This window comes from Varanus komodoensis, unplaced genomic scaffold, assembly GCF_004798865.1.
Source record: "Varanus komodoensis strain SLA01 unplaced genomic scaffold, ASM479886v1 scaffold5, whole genome shotgun sequence".
NCBI classification, from domain to species: Eukaryota; Metazoa; Chordata; class Lepidosauria; order Squamata; family Varanidae; genus Varanus; species Varanus komodoensis.
The window spans coordinates 42,493,357-42,513,154 of NW_025336087.1; the positions used below are offsets into that span (position 1 = coordinate 42,493,357).

A 19,798-nucleotide genomic window follows, 5' to 3' on the forward strand; every position below is an offset into this window, starting at 1 on the left:
AGCAGCTCTCATACGGTGCCACAGATTCTCAATTATATTGCTGACTGGGCCATTCTAAGACTTTCAGGTTCTTTACTTTAAATCATCCCAGTGTTACATTGGCTGTGTGTTTAGGGTCATTGTTCTGCAGGAAAATGAATCTTCACCCCAGTTGCAGGTCCCTTACCCAGTAAAACAGGTTTTCTTTTAGGATTGTCCTGGTTGCTTCCATCCATCTTGCGCTCAGACCTAATTTTCCAATCCCAGCTGAAGAAAAGCTGCCACCACGTTTCACTATGGAGATGGTGTTCTCAGAGCAATGAACAATGTTGGCTTTGCACCACACACAGGATTTTGCATCATGGACAAAACATTCTATTTTCATCTCATCAGACCAGGCAATCTTTTTGTCAATTTTTAATAGATAAACGGGTGGGGGGGGGGGGGAGAAAGTAAGAAATGAAAAGAAAAAGCTACTAAGGGATCTTGTACAAAAATTATAATACTAGATGCAATCTTTTTTCCAAATGTTTGCTGTGTCTCCCACATGCTTATTTGAAAATTCCAAATGGGTCTTGATATAGGGTTGTTTCAGCAGTGCTTTCTTTTCACTCGTCCATAAAATCCAGCTTTGTGGAGGGGTCATGTGATAGTTGCCCAATGGTTTGTTCCATCTCAGCTGCAGATCTCCCCAATTCCTTCAGTTACCATTGGTCTCTTGATTGGTCTCCTGTTTCCTTACCACTTCTTGGCCTTCCTTACCCAGTAGCCTCCTGTTTCCTTACACAGTTAAATTTTGGTGTCTGGTCTTCTCTAGGTAGACTTGTGGTCAAGCCATATTCTTTCTATTTTGTAATAATGGACTTAATGGTGCTCTGGGAGATGTTCACAGCTTGGAATATATATTTGTGTGTGCATGCACACACACGCATACACGCCAACTCTGATTGGTGCTTCTGCACAACTTTACCTGGACTTGTTTTGATAGTTCCTTGGTCTTTGTTTATTGTTTGTTCAGATGTGTTCTCCAACAAAGTCTGGGGCCTTCCAGAAACAGGGGTATTTAATCTGAGATCATGTGGCACTGGAACTGCACACAGGTAGACTAATGTACAAACTTGTGTACATTATATGGCAACTGTGCAAATTAAACATATTTCAATTCCAGGTTGTAATCTACAAAATGTGGAAAAGTCAAGAGCAAGTGAGAACCACTGCTAGGCACTGTATATTATCTAAGCTATGTGGAAGCTGCTTTTCTGTGACATGTGAATGATATATATGTAGGTGAAAGCTGATTGTGCAGGTTCATACTATGGAAAAAGTTGTTTTCACACAACTATGATTAGTTTTTAAATTAACTGAGAAGACTGGGTTTGCACATCAGAGAATAACCTCTGATTGGCTTAACTGGAGGTTGCAGATTCAAAATGACAATGGTATATAAACTGATAACCAAAATCATTAACCCACAATCTTCCATTGTTATGTCTGAGCTGGCCCTTAGCACTTTCGCTATTGGGCAGTACAGTGCTAGAATCTTGTTTGGTTTTCTGCAGAAATGATGATGTTATGATGCAAATATTTTACAGTCTCACACCATTGTGTTAGCTATACAGACAATGCCTGACCCTCTTTAGTTTTATGTTATGCGTAACGAGGCCTTTTCTTCCTGTGGCACCCTTAATTCTAGAATGTTTGCAGGACAGAGGCCTAAGTGGTGCCAACACCATTACTTCCAGGATCACATTAAAATTATCCCATTTGCCCAGCAATTCTAGACGAAATGTTGTTTGTTTTTATTTTAATGCATTATATTTTATTGATTATTTTATGTATTTTAGCATACTGATTATTTAACATATTTATTCTATTTATAAGATGTTGTGAATCAATGTTCTTATCTAATCTGTTCAATGAAGCATGGCTAAGAATATGTGTTTTTAAATAAACAAGAATATTATTTAAATGCATTTAGTTTATAGCATGATCCAGTGTACCTGCTGATAACCCTCCAAACTCAGATGGTTGCCAGTTTTGGCCGTCTTTTTACCCTTGCTCACCTTAAATGCCCTCATATCATGGCAGAGCATCACTCCTCTTTCCAACCCCCATAACAATGGCTCCAAGGTCAGTCTTCCAGCCTCAGGACCACAGCTGGCACTGTTCTCTTTGCATTGGCTGTGAGGGTACAGGGAAACTGCTCTGAATTTAGAGTCCCAGCTCCAACCTTGGAGCACGTTTCTGAGGTCAGAAGGAGAACTCCACATTTTCCTGTGGCTGGCTAGAGTTTGTCTAGTACTACAGGGCTGCACCCTTAATAGATTCTTACTTACCATAAAATGGGCATGTGCATGGATTCTAACAGGTTATTTAATTTAATAAATGTATTATTTAACTTAATTGCATTTATATGTATCTGTTTTAAATAAGTACATCAAAATGGAACATGAAATTAATGGCAGTGGAAATAATCTTATTTCAGGAAAAAACAACTATTTTGTTTCACTACAACTAAAGGGAAGTGTTGACTCTAGAAGTGAACCAACAGTGCACAAAGCGACCTGCCCTGCTCAATCAGACAAAAGTCCATCTAGTGCCATGTTCTGTCTCCATTAGCAACCAGTTAAATGCCTTTGAAAAGATCACAAGCTAAGACTGAAGACTGCCAACAAATGTGTCATCACACAAAACAGGACTTATCTCAATAAAGACTACCACCTCAAAGGTGAGGATCGAGCACCAATAACTATTTCATAAATCTGCAAAACCCGACAAAGAGGGAAAACATAGCTGATAAACTTCTTTCCATATTTGGGTTGTAATTTTTCAACCCAAATGTGAAAGGAAAAATCATTTAAGCTACTCAAAAGCCCTGAGACACACCATGTGCCATGAAACTTTAACTAGCAAAACACAGGTTCGGGTCTCCTTTCCACTTTCCATTTCTGAATCTGAAGATTGTGATGGTTTAGCTTGGAGATACCTTTACCTACAGCATTTACTTCTGTAATTCTTTTATAGTTCATCTTAAGAATGTTATAATAACCACATAGCAATGCTCCTATGGCTCTGTTATAGAACAATTGCACAGGACCTCCCAAACAGCTGGGTTTCAGAAAAGCTACGGCATATTTTAGTTAAAATATTCACATGCTTTCATCTCAAACCATGCCAACTACAATATCTTAGCTGTTAAAACGAATTCTGAGCTTCTCATATTCCTAGCCCACTGCATAACATCCCAATGAAAAATTCACATATCTTTACCATGTCTGTCTAAGGCCTTGTTCAGAGCAGAACACCACACTTCATGTACTTCCAGAATTGTCTCCAAGCAGTGGGATATCCCCCATCCCCAAGTTACAGTTACAGCATGAATAGAAAGGACAAAGGGCTATTTCACTCCCAACCCTCAACTTTGTGTTGTTTAAATTCACTGCTCCCCTTATATTCACTCCCAGATTTAAAAGTTATCCAAAGACATTCTTTTTAAAATCTTGCCAAATGGCCAGGAAAGCAGTGGTTAAATAGCCCTCTTTTCTTCCTCTTTTTCTTCTGTTCAGCACCAAACTTAAGATGACACAGGTGACTGTGGGTTAATTTCCCCACAGGACTTAGCAAAGAACACAGGCTGCCTTCTGAAGATGTAAAAACAGCAATGGCACACTAGTAGCTTTATCTGTCATGCAAGCCTGGTGTTGTGGCTTGTTTGAAGGAATGGAGAACCCTTGAATAATCCACAGCTTGTTTCAGGATTCTGAGGGTTGTTTACCCCATCAGGCAACTCACACTGCTGGGTTTGCACAGCACACCAAACCACAGAAAGCAAAGGCAGCCATGGGCACCTGGTGCAACACAACAGCCAAATTAAGTCACAGTGGGCTGTTGTGTTATGTGAACTGGATGAGAATGCATCATTCTCCTTCAGCATAGTTCCCGTATTTTTCTGTGTATAAGACACTACTTTTTCTTTAAATCATTTAGCTAAAAATGGAAGTGCATCTTATACATGGGGGGGGCGCTTGGGGAGGGAAGACTGGCGTGATTGCACGGGCGGCGAAGTGGTGCGTGCGGGGGGCGGCAGGAGCTTGCTCTCTGCAAATCCTTAGGAAAAGTGGGGGGAGTCCTATACATGAGGGCATGTTATAGATGAAAAAATACAGTTATGTTTCCTCCATAGAGGAATGCATAGAAATAATACATTAAAATTAAATCCATAAATATTGTGCAGGAAAGTTCTGCAAGAATGATCTGTCAGTAGGATTCTAGAGTCTCATCTATTCCTGTTCCTAGATCTTCCCTATAATATTTGCATGAATTTCACATTAACTGGAATTATTTTGTTGCAGTAAATTGTCTGAAGGTACGTGATGCAGCAATCATGTCAAAGCTAAATGAGGTTGATTGTCATCAGTGTCTAAATGGGAGACAGATGGGAGAAATCCTATGGAAGAGAGATATGATATAAATCTAATAAAATAGGAATTGGAATCCTCTTGCCTATGGGGCAGATAAGGTCATGGGGTCCCACCTCACCCAGCAGCTTCTTCCCCTGGCCCACCACCTCTGCCATGGAAGAAAAAACTCTTATCTCTCATCAGTATCTTTCCCCTGCTTAGCAAAAGGCTCCCTTTCTCAGTGCTTTGGAGGGAAAGCACTTAGCTCCAATTAACTGTTGTATGATGTCAGAGCTTTTCCGTCTGTGGTGGTGATATAGTGAAGGAAGAGAGAAGCTGCCAAGCAATTCAGTCCCCCAGAGTCTTTACTTATGAGTAAACATGCAGGGGCTTGTCCTGCTAATTTGGAAATAGGCATGCTTTCTATTATGATTTGTAACAATGCAATGGGGGTGAAAATATCAGTCCTACCCATCTTTGCTTTTGCCCCCCCCCCCCGCAACCAACACTACAAGTTCCCCTGAGAGATTCCCCAAAATAGAATCAGTCTCACTAAAAATGGTTTGCATCAACACCTGTAATGCAACAATGTCATGCCTCTGTGGTTTTATGAAGAGTGCAAGATATGTTTTGGATGACTACTAGCAGGATTCATAACTATTGGCCATACTGGATGAGGCTGATGGGAATGGAAAATACCCAGAGGGCACCAGATTGGAGAAGACTTGTCTGCTACAACCAGCACTAGCTGTACAACATCATTCACCAATCTGGCACCCTCCAGATGTGTTGGGACTGCAACTCCCATAATTCCCAGATGCCAGGCCTGAGAATTATAGAAGCTACAGTCCCAACGCATCTAGAGATTGGGAAGGGTGTTCTATTCCATCATGTTGAAGAGATACAAGATCTCAGGCTGAGGTAAGGCTTTCACACCATCTTCTTCCTAATCCTTTATCAAATAATGCCAGTGACTGAACCTAGGGCCTTCTATATGCAAAACATTGGGTCTATCATTGTTCTGTGGCCCCTCCACAAGGAATAGTTGGCTGCTGTCTTTCATGAGCCAGCCCTGAGTCCACTTGAAGTTCTTTCCCCTGAGAAGGGAGTTTGAGTTGTATGAACTGTCAGTCACTTAGTATACATTACCTCACCTCTTTGTTCTTGCATCTCATCTATAATTGGATTGTGAGTCTTGTCTTCTTTTTAAAACTCCCATAAAGTGCTTGGTTTAAGTGCTAGATAAATGCAAAGTGAAGTTCATGACACTCATTAATGTACCATTAGGCTGCTGTCCAATGGTCACTTACCTAGGAGTAAGCCCTACTGAACACAATGGGAATTTCTTTGGAGTAGGCATTTAACAGGATTGCATAGTTAAGGGTGCAGCCCTGATGAGTTGCTGTCTCTTAGATAGAATGCTATGAACTTGGAAGCTTCCAAGATTCCTGTGTGTTCTTCTTCCAAGACAGGAGAAACAAGAAGGGCAATTTTCATATCTGTGTTTTCCTTTTCAAATTTTTGCACTAGATGATTCTCTGAACCCATCTAGTGGAGTCCTACTTGTGGGACTGGAAAAGCAGTGGATCCTGGCCTCTTCTTTTCCATCCCTGCCTAGCCTACCAGTATACTGCCCTGTTCCTCTACCTGAGATCATGACATCAACCTTGGAAATGAAGCCACTACAGATGACTATCTTAGCAAGGATTTCCACTTCCAAGATCACGGCTCTAGCAAAAATAAAAATCATCAGTATCTTATGGCCCTTCAGACAATGGCTATGAGTCATACAACTGCATCCTAAATGTCCTTTTCTGGATTTATATCATTTGAAAGGTGTTTCAAGCACCCTTTGGGTAGAAAGCAAACTATAAGGATAGGCTGGACATGCACATGGTAGGCACGTCTTGAGTGAAGCCAGCTGGAGCTGGGGGGTCAGACCAGATGGACCGGGAGACCCATTCTGACTCGTTCTGTTTCTATGTTTCTATTTATGATAGAATCATAAATAATTACAATATTGCAGATTCTTTTATGAAGAAAAAATGCATTGGTTTATGTCTACAATATCTCATGAAGCCATACAGGAGTCAAAGTAAAAGAGAAGACTATAAAATTATTTGAATCTACAAGCATCTGTCTAAATATGGATATTGACCAGCTTCTCTTCCTGCTTCAGCCAACCCTTCTCAAGCATAATAACTCAAATACCTATATTTTACATTTTAGAATGAATACATTTGCCCTGCAACAGCAGAGACAGTTATACATTTTCAGAAGGCAATGGGTTAACTTACTAAGCCAGGCATACTAACAACATCTCAGAATCAATACAAGACCATCATTGGCAGGCTTCTCTGCATACTATTGTAACCACACTGTCTCCACTTCAATCCATCAAGGATCTTTGATGCTGAAAACAGCAATGCTGATACACTAAGAAGGTTGTGTTGTCTGAAATGAACTCAGCTGCCCTTTTTTATTGGCATGCCAGTAGTCTCCAGAGACTGAAAATCTTGGCAAAGAACTAGAAAGGGTGGAGTTTAAATAGTTACAGTAAATGGACTTCATAAGAGTTTCTCTGAAATCGACAGGCAGTGTTTACCCTGTGGAATTATACCGCATGGATTCTGAGAGATCTGTTCCAGCTTTCGTAAGCAAATAAGAACAGGTGCCAGGAGCCCTGGGTGCTGACAATTCCTCACAATCCCACTTCGCCTCTACAACAACCTCACTTTATCAGCTGGGTTCATTATGGTATATCTGGCTTCCTGAAGCCAGTACTCTCCAGATGTGTTGGACTACAACTAAATCACCTCCAAATCATACTGATTTGGAATAATGGGAGTTGTAGTTCAATATATTAGGTTGGGGAGCTTTGGAGAAAAATGCTGACACACGCTGGAATATTTGCATTAGGATTTCAGTAAAAGGCAAACATGCCAGCTCAAGTATTCTACAAGAAAAGCATTTGGGGGAAGCATATTTCCCTTCTCCTTGAATTGTTTGGGATGGCCAAAGAAAACAGAGCAAGAGTTAATTGGTAGCTAATCTCCTTGCTTTTCTTAGGATGTTTTTGCAAGGCACAGATTAAAATAGGCATTTAATATTGTGCAGGCTCAGCTGTGTCCATATTAGGAAAGTCTCAACTTGCATCCCTGTGCGAGAGAAGACCTTTCCTCCCTCCCCTGCATTTCCACCCCATGCATATGTAGGTGGGAGAGTGGGAGCTTGGGAATGTGAACTTGATCCAGCATTGACCAGCCAGGCAGCAAACTCTTATTGTTCTGGAGATACCAAACATATTTCCTTTCTACTAGGGATAAACCCAACCATTCTGCACATAACATTGCTTTTGTACTCAGCAGTGTGATTAACAGAGAAAAAGGCGAACCACAAAGAATATTTGAGCTTTATTAAAGCTACCATAAACAACACCTAGGAAATCTAATTCAGCAGCTTATTCTGCAAAGGGAACACACGTACCCATTTTCAGCTGTTATGCGTAATCCTGCCTCCATTGCACTGAAGCACTGTTCTTGTAATTCTTTATGCTGGCGGAGGGACGGGAGCAATAATGTTTTATAAGTAAATTTTCTGCTGCATTAGATATACATTCTGTGCATAACTGCAGTTACATTTGTGAATCTGTCCTGAAATGGGCAAAATTAGTTGCAGGTGAGTGATTCAGGATTTAGGCAACAGCAAATTTTTCTTGTGACCAGCAATCAAGATCAGACCTGCAAGGAACTGACTAATTGTTAAGCTTCAGTGGAGCAGAAAAAAGAGGGAATAGCTTCCAAATTATGGTTCTAAAATATGCTTACTAGGCAGAATATTAGTATTGCCAATTTCTAGAAAATATATTTGACTTGCACATACAAGGACATTTTCAGATGGATGCATCAATTTCAACTTTTCTTATAAGGTGCAGATAGCACAGATAGATGTAAAATTTCCGAGACAAGGTATGGGAAAGAATGAAAGGAAATATTAAATCTGAGCAACAACAGTGACTCAGAAGCATTTTTATTTCTGTGTTAAGAAAGAAAGGAAAGAAAGAGAAAGAAAGAGAAAGAAAGAAAGCTTTGACAGACAACTTTATCTAGATATAAACAAAATCATTCCCATAAGAACAAATCTGGATTTACAATGCAAATCTATACATGTGTTTCCAGGTACAAATGAATATAGGGTGCAGTTATAGGATGTAATTCTATGCCTGCTTGGACAGAAAAAATAGAAAGCTTCAGACAGTGGATGACTTGGAAATTTGGGGATTTGTGAGATGCTTTTCTGTCTAAACATGCTTAGGATTGTGCCTCAGCTCAATTTGTTAGTGACAGATCATAACAGCTTTGTGATTTAGGTCTTAGTCCTATACTCATTTACCTGAGTGTCAGAATATATTCCACTGAACTCAGTGGGAGCTACTTCTCAGTAGACATATATAGCATTTGCATTGTCCGTCTCAGAATCCATCCATCTGCCATTATGTTAAAGCAGGAAACTGTAATGCCTAATAGAAGTTCTAAGAATGAAATAACTCACTAAATTACTTACATTTAAAAAAAACCCTGACAACAGCAGTAAAAAACATTTTTAAAATATTCCAACCTAAGCATATATTTTCTTACTTAGTAAATGCATTCTGGAACACAGGAAATAAATCTGGAACAGCTTTCTAATAGCCATAATTAGAAAATAATTAGCAAATTATACCTTAGCTCTAATTCATTTTCCTACTCACATTGAAATGTCCAAGAGCCAGGCAAAACAAAAACAGACATTTGTTCAAAAGAACTGTGATCAGTTACCAGAATTTGATTAGAAATACCCACTGACAGAGAATGTTAAGAACTTTGTGAAAATAGCTTAGTAGAAAAAAAAATGGGCCTTATATTTGAATGAATTCCATTTATGTATGTTTCATTCACTTAAAGATATAATTTGAATATGGAACGCTTAAGAGACTCCTGTGTTAACTTGTAACTCTAAAAAAAGTAAGAAATATAACTAGCATCAGTGATAAAATGGCAACTGTATATTCCAATTTAATTTTAGTCTGCAATAGCTTTTCGCTTACTACTCATTTTCAAATGAGGAAATACCATACTTTGGGATGATACTCATGGCCCTGACAGAAATATTTAAATTCTGTTACTATTCTAATTATCAAAGATAACTTAAAAGCAAAGGTAACAAAACCAAGCACTCAGAAGAAAAACCGAAAGACGGAATGAGTGGGGTTTGAAACCCTGCAACTTCTTTAAGATATGTTGGGGATATTTGAATCGGCACACAACTGGGCAGCCATAGCACCTGTTCATCACTAGAAGACAATACAGCAAAATGTCAGGCAAGTCCATGCGGAATATTGCATTGTTCTGGAAAAGGGATGAAACAGGAGATCCAGATACCAACTAGCAGATACAAGAAATGAATTGTGGCTGCAACCACGTAAACATGGATTGGAGATTAATTAGAATCCACCCACAGCAAGACCTTGTTTCATAACTGAAGTGTTATGAAAATATGCAGTGCTTTCTTCTCTAACAGGAATGATGCTTCCAGGTTAGTGTCATGTAACCTAGCAGAGGCACTGCTATTTCATAATTTGCTGGAAATCTAATTGATTTCTTTGTAAGCTGCATTTTAGGGTAAACGTTTCCAACTTACACAACCAACATAAAGCCACAAAATATAATAAAACAGTAAGAATTAGAACAGTGTTAAAATAAAAATTAGCAGTTAAACCCCAGTAGCATGCATTGTATACATAAAATGCCCCAGTGGAAACGTAAGTTGACTGTGTGCCAAAGTAAAACAGTGAGATTTTAAAGCTTGTTTAGAGGCCCATAATGATGTGGCCTGATGAACATCAGCAGAGCTTTTCAAGTTGGGGGTGGGGGCATTACTGGAGAAGGCATTGTTCCTCGTATCTACCATCTACCCAACTGGTCTTGCAGGCAGACTCACAAGTAGGGCCTCTGGTTTTTCAAGTTATCCCAGTGTCTGCCACTGGTATGGTATTGGTGAACATGATTCACGGCACTAGAAATCCAGCAATTTCTGTCCTTATGGTCAAAGTCCTTCTATAATGTCTCCCACCAGGTAAGTTCCTTGCAACACAGCTGCTTTTGAATTTTGATTTAAAAACCTATCTCTTTACAGGTTCTGCCTGTTTTATGGCTACCTGTTGATGCAAGCCAGGAGAACAGTGAAGAATAACCTTCCTAAAGTCTCCTAATACCCATTACTCTTCCATGGGGGAGTTTTAATTACTGAACTTTTCTCATTATGCTTTCTTTTCTTTTAATGGCACTATTGTGCTATTTTAAGTGCTGTTTCACCATTAAAAAGTGAATTAGAGGAATAAGTTTGTAAAACCTTCCTCCCTATGGGTAAAGCAACCAACACTGGGGAAATTTAGAAATGCTGTTCTTTAATAATTCCCATGCTTGGATCAATGGGAAGTAAAATAATGGGCTGTAAACCTACAAAGTAGTATTCATTTTAAAGGCACAAAAATCCTGAAAAGCCTTAATAAGTGGGGCTGCCATTGAAGACTGTTCAGAAACTGCAGCTCATATAAAATGCAGCAGCCACATTAACAATGGCACCTGAAGGTCTGAAAACATAAGACCAGTTCTGGCCCACTGGCACTGGTTATAGGCATGCTTCTTGGTGCTGTTTTTAACTTATAAAGCCTTACACAGGTTGAGAACATAACACTTGATGGAGTGCCCATCCCAACTCCAATCTACCCAGAAATTATTCTCAACATCCAGAGCCTTCCTCTGAGTGCCGACTCCCAAGGAAGTCTTGGAGTGGGCAACAAAAGGAAGAGCTTTCTCTGTGTTGGCCCCCATCTATGGAGTAGCCTCTCCAGTGTGGCTCACCTAGTGCCCACCTTGTTATCTTTTCTGTGTCAGGTTAAGACAGCCCTCTATGCCAAGACTTTTAAAGACTATCCAAGGATCTGAGTTTAATACCCATTCCAGGTGTTTTCTTCACTGTATGTTCTTAGCTGTTTTTAATTTGTTATGCTTCTTTTCATAAGGCTTTTTAGAATTTTATTGTATTGTTTGTATTTCTGTATGTACTTTTTGTAAACACCTGGAGAACTTTAGCTATTACATGGTTTAGACATAAAATTAATAATGATAACGATGATGCTTTATGTGTCTGCACTAAACAGTTTGATATCACAATTACATTTTAGTGTAAAAATATTGCCACAAATCAGAAATGGGGCTAGACATGGGAAGTGTTATTCAGGAAACACTGGAAGCAACAAGTGAACAATGTCTTATAGATTTCCATAAAAACAAGGACAAAATGGAAATCCCAGAGAAAAAGACTAGTGAGGATGCATGCGGAAGACAGAGTTTAATTTTAGATACATTTTAAGGAGAACAAAGCCCACCTTGCATGTGTTGGAGTGTGGTTTGAAAAAAACAGACATAGAAACAATACCAATATTTACTGGAGAGCTGTGAAAACTTTCCAGTAAGGCAGGATAAAACAGAGACAAACAAAAGAGATTCAGTCAAGTATATGACTTCATGATAGGACAGGGTGAGGATTTGTTTAAACAACTAGAGATACTTAAAAACAGCATGAAAATTTTTGTGTATAGTTTAACATCATCCATTACTTTGGATGGTGTCATAGTTAATAGATAACAGAAGGAAGAGTATATGTTGTATTGGAAAATCTCTGTTCAGCAGTTAAGGCTTAACAAAATTCAGTTAAAAGGAGACATAGATGCTGCAACTCGGCACATTCAAAAGCAGTGAGGGGAACAAAATGCTTTGGAAACGTGGATTCCAGCACTGTTGGAAAAGACATGGCCACACCATTACTTAATAGGTGCTTTCCAGTTCTAAAATTAACTGTTTCTAAAGTCATTCCATGTTATTTAAATTCACAGTCTGGAGTCGTTGGCATTAAGTCATTGTTAGCATAGCGGAAGATGAAAAACTACTCCAGTCCTGCGGTGAGTCACCTCTGAAGCTGCAGTACATCCTGATCCGATAAAACAGCAAACTCAACAACACAATGCAGTTGACCTTATTTAACCCAGCCCCAGCAGGTTTCAGGAAAATGCCCTCCTGAAATTGTCTGGGTCTGACACAAGTTTTCTTTTCAGCACACGCATATAATGCAAGGCACAGGGAAAATGGTTTAGCCACCTCCCTTGTGAAGGGAAGGGTGTGCCTTCAGGCTGGGGATGGACAGAACAGTGTATTCTTGGGCCAGAGAGACTCATGCACATTTTGTCCACAGCCCATTCTGTTCCTGCATGCAGGAAAATTTGCATTTCCTCATAAAATATGCATTTTTGTGTAGGTGTTCTCTACTATGCACATTTTGAGCCTACAGCTGTATCTCAACATTTGGATTAGTACAGGCTCTTGAAGGATAACTGTCTTCCAAAGTATGAATTGAGTTGGTTCACCCAATTGAGTTGGATCACACTACTTGCTGACATCCCACATACTGATGTAGGCTTACATGGAAGGGAAATCTCTCTCCTCCAACATGCCCTCAACTTGTAAATTTAGCTGACACGTGGAGCTTTCCTTATCCCTTTGTTGGCAGTGGCAAAAATATCCTTTGAAGCTGAAATTATTGACCTATGCTTGAAGGAAGAGCAGGCCATAAACGAGAACGACAATCTCAATGTGGAGAACCTTGTATTCTATATACTATGCACAGCTGTTATGCAGTTTCCTTTCCAGATTACTGATCAGCTCCATACCTACTTATAATCTTTTATACAGCTGCAGTCTGGCCATTCATTGGCCCCACACATGGTTGTGAGTGCTTTGGATGGTGTCTGCTTATCTTGAAGGTGAAGCAAAGACAAAGTAGGCTGAGTCATTATTTCTTTTCTTTAGGTGATGCAAAGGTGATTTTTGTCTGTTTTTGAATGTTTATTTTCTTCTTTGGTTGTTAGGCTAATACTTGTTTTTGTGGGGAAGGTATTCTGGGTAAGAGTAGGCATCACCCAATGGTAGAGCTGTATTTGTGTCAAGCCCCATGGGGTTTAGGTGCTGCTGTTTTACCTGGAATTAGAGACATGGGATAAGATCTTCGTATACTAGTTCTGCTTCTTCTGTCCAAGTAGAATTTCCCCTGGATGAGATCCAGGGGGAAGAAGTTTTTGCAACACTCCAAATTATTGTTCTCTACAAATGCTGTGGCTTGCCTTGATACAGTTTGTGATTATGCTGGTTGCATGCATGTGACTGACTGGATAAAATTGTGATAGCCTCTGAGTGCCTGAAGATACATTTGAGAAGTTAGTGAGTTTTTAGAGTGTGTATGAAGTTTTGATATGGCAAAGGTATGCTTGATCCAGGTATTCATGGAGGTGACACATCTGCTGCAGTGACTTGAAGCAGAAAGAGATGCCACAGGAAGAGGAGGTCAGGCCATCAGAATAGAATGGTTTACCGATGTTTATATATTGTTCCCTTTTTACCCCCTCTGTCACCTCTCATACCTGGTAGCTCATCCACTGAGCCTTTATGTCTTGTAGTACAGTTATTTATCATCAAGTTGATCCACATTTATTCACAATGTAATTGTGGCTATGAAGGCCAACTTGGCATGTATTACTGAGTTCATCTCAAGTGTGGTGCTGGAGGAACTCAGTTGGTGGTTCTTGATGACTTTAATTTCCATGCTGAAGTTGTCTCTGCTTCAGAGATGTGGCTCAGGATGTTGTGGCCCTCATGACAAGCAGGAGCTGTGTCATCAGCCCAACATTTGAAATGGGACATATTCTTGGTTTGGGCTTTGCTACTAGCTATGAGATGAGTAGTATGAAAAATGGGAACGGGGATGGTCCAACTAATCCCACTGTCATACCTCATTGTCATGGTTAGGCCATTTCCTAGATGAATTTTGAATTCATAGCATTACATTCCTCCTCCAGGTGTAGGGGACCCTATTTAAATAGCCTGCTTTAGGAGACTGATAGAATTCAGTGGTGCTGCTGATGCTTTGAATGCTATTGGGTATTTTCCACTGGAAAGAGTTGGCAATCCAGCCAAGATCCTAGTCTCACTGTGGAGCAGTGAGATGTGATGGGACCAACAACTTGATTATACTTGAGTGTCTTCTCCAGCAGTGTAGAGTCTGCTTTGCTCCCTGTATACCTGGGAAGTCTAGACAATTAAATACCTTGGATTCTGGCTAGAACACAAATAAGCTTGGAAGTGAAGATGAGCAAGCATGCTCTAGAGCACAAAATTCTGCCTTTTGCACAGCAGCATGGGCAAAAAGGAAGGCTTACTTTGGTGTCTCCATTGTGTCACTGCTTAACCATCCAACAGATCTGTTTCAGGCGCTTCAGAGAGTTGACAACATTCTTTCAAGGAGATCATAATGTTAACTAACACCTTATGAAACCACTGGAAAGAACTATATGAGGATTTGTAGTCAAGTGCTACCACTATGTTGGTGAAATACAGCGCTGTCTCCTTGTGACAACCGAGCCAGAAGTAGCTGAGCTGGATCAGTGTTTAGACTCACTGATGGGCTGGATGAAAGCCAATAAACTGATGCTCAATCTTAGCAAAGCAGAGTGGTTCCCAAGTCTAGTAAACAGGTTCAGTATCTTTGAAAGATCAGGTCTGAGGGTACTCCTAGAGCAATCACTGCCGCTGAGGCTCAGAGCTCGTGATGGCTGTTGTCTTTTATCAGGTTCAACTGATATGCTAGCTATGGCCTCTCCTGGACAGTGGTACAGGTTACAGCAGTACAGACACTAACAACATCAAGAATAGAGTACTGTAATGTGCTGTATGTGGGGTTGCCCTTAAGGCTGGCCTAGAAGCTGAAGCAAATGCAGAATGCAGCAACTCTGCTATTGTAAGGAGCTGCCCTTTCTCAGCATGCAACCTATTTGCCACTAGGCTAGGTTTAAAGCCCTAAACAGCTTGGGACCAGGTTATGCTGGGGAGTGCCTTCTGCTTCATCAATCTGCCCAGTCACTGAGGCGATCAGATGGGATAGTCCTGTGGGTTCTGCATGGACAAATGTTGTGGCTCCTGCTGGAATTCCCTGTCCCTGGAAGTTGTGCAGGCACCAACACTGTGTCATTTCTGGTACCTGCTGAAGACCCATTTATTTCAAAAAGCTTCCCTTGATTGACTAGCCACAGATTCTATTGGTATCCTGTTCTTTAAAAATTTTAGTATGTTATCAAAGGGGTTTTTATGAGCGGAATTAACAGAACTGGTATAGCTGGTAGTGTTAACAGGTGTGCAGCTTTTTTGAACACTACACCCTCACTACACATAAAACCGTCAATGAATAAATTTTAGAATGGAGGGATTTTCCCCTTCACCTACAGGAATTTACAAAACCAATTCTATCTTCCACTACTTAAACAACATGTGAAGTGTCACTAATTTTTTTAATAGTACAGTCTTCAGTGAACAGTAAGTTTAGCAATAAAATGCGGTTTAAAAGTTTTCCCTCTTGGCAGCGTCTCTTTCAGGAAAACAGAAAATGAAGCCTGTAACTGATAAAAACAGGTTTCCATATGTGTGCGGTATAAAGATATAAGGAGTGGATGTCATTAAAAATGGAATTTTATTTTATGCCATACCTGTTGCAATAGAGACAGTAATTTGAACAACATGCTCAACAAATTTATAATCTGGATTCTATTCAGAACAGATCTTTTGCATTTACCTTTGGGATTCCTGAGCAGTCAAGCCACTTCTGGAAAATATTTTCAACCGATAGGCCATACCTTCCAAGAAAATTCAAAATTAAACTTTACTCATAGGATACACACTATATATATATATATATATATCTCAACAGAGCACTTTGATAGAAATGAATTGTTTTACCTGAACAGTAATTTGACAAGCTAACAGCATTCTGGGATTGACCTTTCTAATTAATAACATCTGAAATGATGACACCTGAAGATAAAGGGCAGCTTGGACCCTGCATATAAAAACTAGTGATAACTTCAATGCTTATTGAAGTTGACAACATATGCTTAAGAAACTCAAATGCACTGATGAAACATATGTAAAGAATGAACAGGTGTGCTGCAGTTCTTTTTGTGTGGCTTTTCCATTTCAGCTTGAGAGAGTAGTGGAAAGGAGGGAATGAAGATCTATTTCAATAGAAATAACCAGAGCAAGCAGCTAAAAACTGTCTGAGAATAATTAATGCATTAGCATGGTCTCAGCTTTGCATCAGTCTTCCCCAACCTAGTGCTCTCCAGATGTGACAGAGTAAGTTTACACTATTCCCAACCATGCAGGCTAATTTGTCTGGTAGACTGGGGAAGATGAAATTTGTAGTACAACACAACTGGAGGACTCCAGGCTGCTGTAAATTAGTTTACACTGTAAAACAAAGATAGAGTTCGCATACAAATGAACTATATAACAGGCCATGGATTGTGTGTTGTTTACTACCCCAACAACCAATCCTGGCTGCGCTTGCACATGATGTCAAGCAATGACATTTCACTGCAGCTTGCATTTTAAAATGGCGACTGGTACCCATTGACAACTTCCTTGGGGAAATTAGCCTATAGAGGCTCATCGTTATGTTCAAACCATGTCAATGGCTTTGATTCAGGCAGGAAGTGCCAGCAGAAAGGAATGGTGAAAGATGCCGTTTCTCTTTCTTTCTCGTTGGTATTCTGCCCAAAACTTCTTCCATTATTTATGGAAGCATCTTGAATGTGGTGGGCTGTGGAAAGGGTGGTGGGTGGAAGATGCTTGCACTCAATTTTTCACTGATAGCACACAACATTTAGCAGTGTACCCTCATCTTTAGGAAAGATTGAGTCAGGGGCTGCAGGGCTGGAAAATGCACCTCCTGTTTTCCCTGGTACTTCTTTAGAGCCAAACCAATATAGATGTCAATTTTGTCTAATTTAATTCTGATACTATGCACAATCTACCTTCCCTGTCAGTTCTTTTCACTGAACTTCCAGTCATCTGGACAGGGGAAAGCTGCTGTAAGATGCTGAAACAGAAACTCCCTGCTGTGTACATGCCTTTTTCATTGACTACCATTTCATTTTTCATTATCTACCACAAGAGTGGATCAGGTGCACTTGGCAAATATACATTTATAACATAACTACTGCTTGCAGCAAGCTCAGAATGCACTCTTGAACAACAGCCTAAAAATAGCAACAGCTTCCACATCTACACTGGTAGGACTCAGTTCAAATGTGAGTTTTTAAAAGATACCCGATTGTAATGGAAAGCAATCAGTGAACATGCTATATACATAGGATTTTTCTTTCCTTCACTATTGTCTGATCAAACCATTCTTACAGATTTTCTTAGTACTTCCAGCTGTGCCAAGGAAAAACTAAAAAGAGCTCTGAGAAATATGACTAGCACAAGTGCAAAAAATCATGCACCACTGGCATTTACTGAATGGTGTCCATGATAAGCAACATACTACCTGCTCTCCAAATAATTCTTAAAAGTTTTTAAATAAAATTTCAGTACCTAACAGATTAAGTAAATAAGCATAATGTCCACTACAGTTGAATTGACTGGACCAGAAGCCCATCATCTAGTCAATTTCACATTCATTGATTTGTAAGACTGGGAAACATCTGAAACAGCAAAACAGAGAGACTTTGGATCAAGCTAGTCTTCTGGCAACAGACTTTGGTTTGAGATCCAGTTCTCTGCTGAATTCCTAAACATGTTTGGGATAGGATTTGAGTACAAGAAGTGATTGTTTGGTGCAGAATATTTAGCCTTTCCTGAAGCTTTTTCTTTGGACTGCCCAGAGATTTCTAAGAAGCATGTTTGGCTGAAGTTAAGAAAAAAAGCATGTGGATGAAGGAAGTATGATAGAGATTAATGAATAAGCAATTTTAATTTAATCATTTTATACTTGTCACTGATTCTCACATTATGCAGTGACAAACCTTGTTTATCACTAAATGGGCAATCAGTGTATTGTAGTTATCTGACAAGTACACCCTTATTGGACATGTTTCCATATGCTGTTTGTTGTACACTGTAGTATGGCTTTTAGGTTTACACCTAAAAAGGTTAATGCATGTTTAGGTCCACGGTAAAAGTAAAGCATGAAAAAAGTAGATGATGTGGACCATGTCAAAATTGAGGAATTATGAAAACATTTGAGCAGCTTGATTCTGTACCTCTTCTTGAAGTTTTTTCAGCACACAAGATACCCTGGCTCCTCATAAATATTTTGTTAAGAAGCCAAGCTAAAAGTAAAAAGCATTTCCTGGAATGTCAAATGAGCTTTAAAATTTGTTGACTAACTCAGCACTTTCCCAGGCACTTATATTCTCCATTAGCCTGAAGCAACAAGAGGAACACAACTTTGAAGAAATATTTAAAACAATGAATGTGGCTCCTTACAAAATTTTATTACAAAAACATCTTTTACTAATGTGTGTTCTGTAAAACTGAAACACATATCTGCAAGATGCCCCACTCATGTCAAGGTAGTCAAATAATTGTGGGACAGAAGGCAGTAGACAACTCCCAAACAGATTAACCATTCACTAATATGACAGACTCCTGAATGACTTAACCCTGGATCCAAATCACTAATATGTTTTAGACACAAAAAATGAACCCCTGGTACAATGCCTCCAAATCCCAGAGCCATCATTCTTCAATGAGAAGAGATTCAGGGCCAAACATTCAGGGCCAAACAAGTATATAAGCATATACTTTATATGTGTATCTAGCAGCAGGATCACTCATTGTCACCCTGCCCATCTCACAGGGTTGTTGTGAGGATAAAATAGAGTGGAGGACTATGTAAGCTGCCTTGGGTGTCTTTGCAAGAGAAAAACAAAACAGGCAGGATATAAGTGCATTCTGGTGGTGGTGGTGGAAGACCATATATGTGTGAGAAAATGGGAGCTGCAATTATGCACATAGATGTGCACTTACAATCACATAAGAATCACATTCTCCCTCTTGCACAGACATTAGTGACAATAAAACAGCAATCCAGGCTGCTTCAGGGTTGTGCAGAACTTCTTTCAACTACTTTAACACCACCATTAGCACCACCATTTTTACAGTGGTGGTGGATTCTGCTGCAGCAGCTGGGCTTTGGGGGGCTTGGGGCACCTATGGCTGTACAAGCACATATTAAGTTCTGATGAGCCCGGTACCTGTTTGCCATCATTACTGAGAGCAGATATTAGGCATGGATGTAAAATCATTGATCTCCTGCTGCTCAGAAGTTTCACACTAATCTGGGGAAAAAGAAGCTAATACACTGCACTAATTTCTAATAGGACAAGTTTCGCAAGAAAAAGGCCCTCGCAAGGAAAACAAGCAGCAGTCAGGCACCCTCCAACGTGCCTGGAGCATCTCCCTCCTTCCTGTCACTACTGCCATAGCTAAGGC

The 19,798-nt window shown here is 39.8% G+C and overlaps 1 protein-coding gene across 5 annotated transcripts in view; it reads right to left on the minus strand.

Moving 5' to 3' along the window:
* Window positions 1–19,798, minus strand: part of LOC123031414 (aminopeptidase O (putative)) — a 197,362-nt gene that overhangs the window by 93,182 nt on the left and 84,382 nt on the right. For all 5 annotated transcript variants that reach the window (XM_044446362.1, XM_044446363.1, XM_044446364.1 and 2 more), the window contains exon 11: window positions 16,095–16,155. In XM_044446362.1, the coding sequence (XP_044302297.1) occupies window positions 16,095–16,155 (61 nt within the window). The remainder of the gene's footprint in view (window positions 1–16,094; window positions 16,156–19,798) is intronic.